The sequence below is a fragment of the Lacerta agilis genome, chromosome 1, assembly GCF_009819535.1.
Source record: "Lacerta agilis isolate rLacAgi1 chromosome 1, rLacAgi1.pri, whole genome shotgun sequence".
In the NCBI taxonomy this organism is placed as follows: Eukaryota; Metazoa; Chordata; class Lepidosauria; order Squamata; family Lacertidae; genus Lacerta; species Lacerta agilis.
In genome coordinates, this window is record NC_046312.1 from 40695580 (window position 1) to 40702195 (window position 6616).

Consider the following 6616-nt stretch of genomic DNA (forward strand, 5'->3'; position numbering starts at 1 on the left):
TAATATCCTCTGAGGTTTTTTTACCGTTTTGAGATGAAGAATGATCATTTCAGTTAGTTTCAGATATAGCTCATTAGTTGCAGAGATGAGGGTTTTCCCTGCCACAAGTTGGATTGGGGAGGGATTTTCAGTATGTTTGATACAGCTAGGAAATAAATGTACTCTGCCATTTTCAGATTTGCATTCTAAAAGTCCAGGGAATTTTATTGGACTACTTCATTTTTATAGCACTCTTCTGGACAAACCATCCAAGTTTTTGAGTATGCATCATTTTTAAAGCCTGAGGTTTGGTGGACTTTCTGTATGATCTGCTTAATGCATACTGGTCTTACCTAGACACATTTTCCTTGAAAACTCTTCCAACAGAGTAGTAGTAGAGATAAACGTCCCAGAAGAAAAGTGAAGTTGCTGGTGGCTGTACTCTGTGTTGGACAGCATTTCTTAAAAGCATCTTGATTGACAAGAGCTAGCATAAGAAATAACTGCAAAAGTAAAGTGGCATCTCATATTAGGGTGGGAGGTTAGATGATGTGAGAATGCTCCTACTTCTTTAAAAGAAACATTGCACATGCACGTGCATGGCTTTTGTATATCTGTATTGAATATAAAAAATGTGTTGCTCTCTATGAATTATGCACAGCATAATTATGATAGGAGAATAGCTGGATACAGTTCATTCCACTCAGCGTAAAGTAAATCATAACCTTCCTACAATACATTTCTTTTCACAAGCCACCAGCCGCAACTTGTTATACATGACCAACAATGACGCAACCTTTACCTTTTAAAACGTTTATTTTTATTCGTTTTCAAGTTACTATGGAGCCACAGACACAAGTAAACAATAGCAAAAATTCAAGAACACAACAGACTAAAGGCAGGGCATCTGGAACCTAAACATATTAAATAAGAACACCTGAGCTAAAATCATGACAATCATATTTCTATAGACGGCACAGGGAGTGAGATAACTGTAAATCTGAAACCAAAACTCTGACCGTACTGAATAGAAGTGATCAGGATCTTCCTATTCCTTAGAGACCCATAACATATGTGCTATTTTGTTCTGCAGTAACTGAATTACAGGGACTTTTATACCGTAAGGATGTAGCCGGATTTGCCAATGATTTCCACTGTGTGACTTCACCCCTAAAGGCGCGTGCCTCCATGGTCTCCTGAGACAGACAGATGCCAACACCAAGCTATAAAGAGCCTGGCAGCTGGCAGCATCCATGTCAAAAGTTCATTTTGGTGGAACGTCTTCATAGAGAAATACACTCTTTACTAAAGCATTATTAGACCACACTAAGCTCTCCCAAGTGTTGCAGCGCACTGTGCTTGTTACAGCTAAATAGTTTCTGGTCTCACTCATGAAGAGTGCTAGGCTGCATTTGAAATACTTAGAGCAGCTCAAGGGATTTCTGTGGTGATTGGGATTTTGCTGCTGGCGCAGAGTAGCAGGGGGCTGCAAATCTTACCTAGCCACCCCCTTTATACGAAATAAATCAATAGGCACCTGCTTATATCTAATCCCCTTGAAATGGATTTTATTGAGCTGTTACTAGTTTCAATATGTGGCCAGCTTACAAAAACAGATACTGTATGGACTTTGCTTTAAAAAAAATACCTTTTATCAAGCTGCAGGAGAAAACAACATGCTGCCAATACTGCGTTTGTTTATTCAGAAGTAAATCCCACTTGCTCAGTAGGATTACTCCCAGGTAAGTGTGCAAAGGATGATGTGAACGCTTTGCCTTTGATGTGCTCACTCATGTTAAATAGGCCTTAGTGTTGCCCCCCCCCCCCCGAAAAATGCTAAACACTGAAGAATCTTCAAAGGCTAGTGGAAGAGATATAAGCAGACCTTTTTTTCTTTAAAAAAAGTGTTTAATTCCACAAATGCTTGTGCCATGATACATTCATTAGTCTTTGAGGAGCTACAAAAAAAAAAGTGTTTCGGAGTACTCTCATTCCATCTGAGACTCGGAAATACCGGAAATACCGTGACAGGAAACGAGGCTGCCATGGGGGGGGGGAGTAGCAACGGAACTGACGATTCACCATGCTACAGAAGAAACTAACAAAAATTCAATCATTAGTTTCTTCTCCCGTTAGATTCACAAAATGTTTAGGGGTATGCGTATCCCTGCGTACCCCCAGAAAAGCACTAGATATAAGCATGTGCTCAATTCAGTGACTCCAACCACTAAGATATAAAAATGCTTCACTTTAGCTGTATATTTACAAGCATGAAGATTGCAAGTTCTGTAACCCAGTCCCGGGCATGATTACTCATAATTAAGTCAAACTTTGTAGCTCTTTCTTATAAGGAAGTGCTGCAGAAATTCCGCCCTCACCCAATCATGCCAGTTGCTCCTTTCTGCAACTTTCCCAGCTCTACCATATCCTTTGGGGGATGTGGAGATCAGAATTGCAAGCAGTATTCCAAATGTGGTTTTGCCACAGGTATCTATATGGACATTACAATATTAGCAGTTTTCCTTTCAGTTTCTCCCCTGCTGGTTCCAGGAATAGAAATGGTTTTTTCCGCAGCTGCTACTTGCCAGATCTGACATCCTCACTGAGCTATCCATTGACCAAATATCTCTTTCCCAGTTAGTCACCACCAGTTCAGACTGGATCATTAAATATGTGAAGTTAGGGGAGGTACTGCACCATTTTACACTTAGATCTTCCCTTTTATTGCCGATCTATGTATACACTTGCAAAACTTTAACCACAATGCTATAGCAACAATAATAGTAATTTTAAAATAGAATTTCCACTTCTGAGAAGATATTTTTGTACATGTTATTTGGACTTAAAAACAATTCCAGCGAAGCCATAATTTAGAATAAAAGTTTTTAAAGGTGCTGGGAGAATATTGGAGTTTGTGGAATTTCCTAGCTCTTGAGTAGGAGTAGGAGTTAATGGTGCAAATGGTGCTGTGGTCTAAATATCTAATTGGCCGCTTGTTACAGTGTATCTTCCCTTATCCAACTTTATTTCAGTTTCTGACATGCACATCACATTGTCACAATAATTATCTTACTTTTAAAACTGACACAATAAGACACTAGCACTGTGTGACTGGAATCTTAATTATTCCCATTTAGTTCACTTAAAGGTAAAGGGAGCCCTGACTGTTAAGTCCAGTCGTGAACGACTCTCGGTTTGCGGCGCTCATCTCATGCTATTGGCCAAGGGAGCTGGCATACAGCTTCTGGGTCATGTGGCCAGCATGACTAAGCTGCTTCTGGCGAACCAGAGCAGCGCATGGAAACACCGTTTACCTTCCCGCTGGAGCGGTACCTATTTATCTACTTGCACTTTGACGTGCTTTCAAACTGCTAGGTTGGCTGGAGCTGGGACCGAGCAACGGGAGCTCACCCCGTCGCAGGGATTCAAACCGCCGACCTTCTGATCGGCAAGTCCTAGGCTCTGTGGTTTAGACCACAGTGCCACCTGCGTCCCTTATTTAGTTCACTTACATGTGAAAAATAACTTTGATGTAATGTATGAATTGTAATTACAAGCAACATTTTGAATATTCTGCATGGAAATGCAATATATATATATACATCCACATCTGTTCAACTCTGGTGTGAAAAAGTATGAGGGGGAAAACTGGAGTTCAAAGCAAGCGATTTCTATAAATTTGGCCCTATAGCCCTGACAACATTGGTTCAGCTTTTACCAAATGCACTGGTCCACTTTGCAAGAACAAAAAGTAGTGTGTCTTCTGCCATTGATATGTTCGGATGTTGATTCTGAATGAACATATATAACAGCTGCATTTCTCAGATTAGCTGACTCCGCTTCTTCAGCCAGAAACCCATCTGCTGGTTTTGCAATCCGTCCTCCATTCCCAGTGATACCATTTTTACAGAGCTGGAACTTTTTTTTTTTAATGGAGGGCACTTCCTTATCTTTATCCATTTATTTATTAAATTTGTATACCGCCCCTCACAGGGCAGTTCACAACATGAAAATACAAAATGAGAACACAGAATACAGAATACATAACAGAAAAACAACCAAGCCAATAACCGCACCACACTGGCCCACCCCCCTTTTACAGGCTGTACAGACTGCAGGCCAGGTATGCACACAGTAGAGGCTGATGGGACTGCAGAGCCAAGGAGCTGTCCTTTCAGCACCAGCATCATTACAGCTTACCTGGATTACAGGGCTGGGCTGGGGCAGGGAGGAAGAGAGGGCAGGGCAGGGCAAACCCAATAGCAGGAGCTCTGCTGTGCCTGTACATCCCCAACACCATCTAGGTAAGTTGAATGGATGCCAGTTTCAGGGGTCCACCACACCAGCTGCTATGGACGACACATTATACAAGCTGAGAGCAAAGGTGCTCCATACACCCTTGACAGTAGGTCGGCTCTTTTTATATTTGTAGGGCTGCTGGGTTTGAGCTAAAAGGAAACTTCTCTTGCAGCGCTATTTTTTCGCTGTGGCCCACAGGATGATCTGCCAAAGTGGAGCAGGTATTCAGCCGGGAAGCCTTGCGGCACATGGTGTTTGACCTCTTCCTTTGATGAAAGTAGTTCCTAATGTGGAGCCGGAACTTGTTGTGGAGGGAGGCATAGATGAACGGATTGAAGCACGCAGAACTCATGGCAACCACATGACAGGACACTTGAATGACATTGACATATCTCTTGTCTAGGACTACAAACTCCTCGTCTATATCTATGATCAGATTAACCACCTGAAGAGGTAGCCAGCAACAAGCAAAGCACATGACTGAGATGACGAGGATCCGGAAAGTCTTTTGCTTCTTTTTAGTCCATTTCTCTTGGCTGTGGTAGGCAGCCCCTGGGACGCTCCTATTCCGGAGGCGATAAGTAATGGCGCAGTAGGAGATGGAGACGGCAGAGAGCGGGAGCATGTAGGACAAGAGGAGCATCAAGCAAGAGTACAGCCACCTCTCAGTCTTGTGGTGCTTCCAGAATTCCTCGCAGATGATCATGTCATGGCCAATGCTGTTGAGATCCAGGTAATGGGTGTGCATGGATGTGGGGACTGAGACCATGATGGAGAGCAACCAAATGAAGGCCACAATGTAGGCACAAGACCTGCATCTGACCCTTTTGCGAATGGGGTAAGCAACGACAATATAGCGGTCCACGGCAATAGCAGTGAGGGAGAGGACGGACACAAACACAGTGGCCACTTGCATGAGAGTGACAAAGTAGCACATGAACATCCCAAAGAGCCACCCGCGAATCTCAAACGCGTACGAGGCAGTCAGCGGGACACAGAAAATGCACATGATCAGATCGGCGGCTGCCAAGTTCCCAATGAGGAAATTGGTGGTGCAGTGCAACTTTTTGGTGGTACCAATGAGGATGATGAGGAGAAAGTTCCCCGTGCAGGCCACCGTCACCAGGATGGCATAGAGAGGAATGAAGAGTGGCTTCAGTTCAAAGAGAAGATCCAGGCCTGTGAAAACGGGAGCTGAGCTATTGGAGCAGGAGTCGTTGAGGAGTTGGTTGTCCGCTGCCATGTTGGTTTTCCCTTGTGATGATGCTTATGCAATAAGATAGAAAGGAAAGTTAGGTGGGAGGGAGAAATGAATTTCTGAGATGTGGGGGACTGTTACATTCAGGGCCAATCTGCACACCGAATTCTTCTCCCCACAGTTCCCAATATGTTAAGTATCCAGTGAAGATGGGGATAAGTTGTAGGTAAAGGTATGATAGATAGAGCAGCCTTCATCAGTCTGGTGCCCCCCAGACATTCTGGAGTAAAACTCCCATCAGAGCATGCAAAACATCTGTATGTATAACACCAAGTTTGGGAAGACTGCAGCAGCACGTGGCAAGGGGATGTGAATGCCATGCCTAAACTTCCAGTCCCTATCTTTAAAATTCCTGCACATCTCAGCCTTCATCTTCTATCACCCTTAGCACCTCCCACTCTTCATAATACATCCCTTAGAAGTCCCGAGCAGATCACATTTCATTGTGCCTCTTCTAAGTTTATTCCCTGCTCCCCAGACATCTTTACCTTGAGCACTTTTTCTCTCAAAGCTATGGAGTCCTTCAGGAGTTCTTATTTGCAACTGTAAAAGTGTCCTTAACTTCTGTCTCTCCTCATCTTTCTCCCACCTACCATCTATAATGGCTAATCCTGTATTGCAAATCAATTTCGGGTTGAGACTTGTTTTGTATTTTATGTTTGACCGGTGATGGGCATCACAGCTGGTCTTTTAAAAATAAACACTAAATTGCAGGATTTCTCCCATGATGGCAAATTAGAAAGTGGCACCCTTTCACGTCTTATTTGTAAAGCCTTATGTCACATTATCTTTGCAGCAGCTTGCAGATACTGCCTGTCAGCTCCAGTAGTTCTTTAAGAGCGCTTATACTGTATCCTTCCTTATCTGAACATTCACAGCATTTCCACTGTATCATCTCCAGTCCACCCACTCTCAGGACTTTAATCTCCTTTCTGCTATTCAGAACATGACCCTGGTCTTTTATTTGCCATGCTCTTCGGCTATGTCATGGTCGTGCATATTTTACAGCTGGGAGAATAAGAAGAAATGAACACAGGCTAATTCAGAGAGCATTTTCATTTGGCAGTGGCTGATGTCCAC

General features: G+C 43.2%; 1 protein-coding gene across 1 annotated transcript; it reads right to left on the reverse strand.

Moving 5' to 3' along the window:
- Positions 1 to 4105: 4105 nt before the first annotated feature.
- LOC117060674 (prolactin-releasing peptide receptor-like) lies at positions 4106 to 5541 on the reverse strand. The gene has a single exon (XM_033173100.1). It carries the CDS (start codon positions 5519 to 5521, stop codon positions 4400 to 4402), a length of 1122 nt encoding a protein of 373 aa, XP_033028991.1. The 5' UTR covers positions 5522 to 5541; the 3' UTR covers positions 4106 to 4399.
- Between the last annotated feature and the right edge of the window lie 1075 nt (positions 5542 to 6616).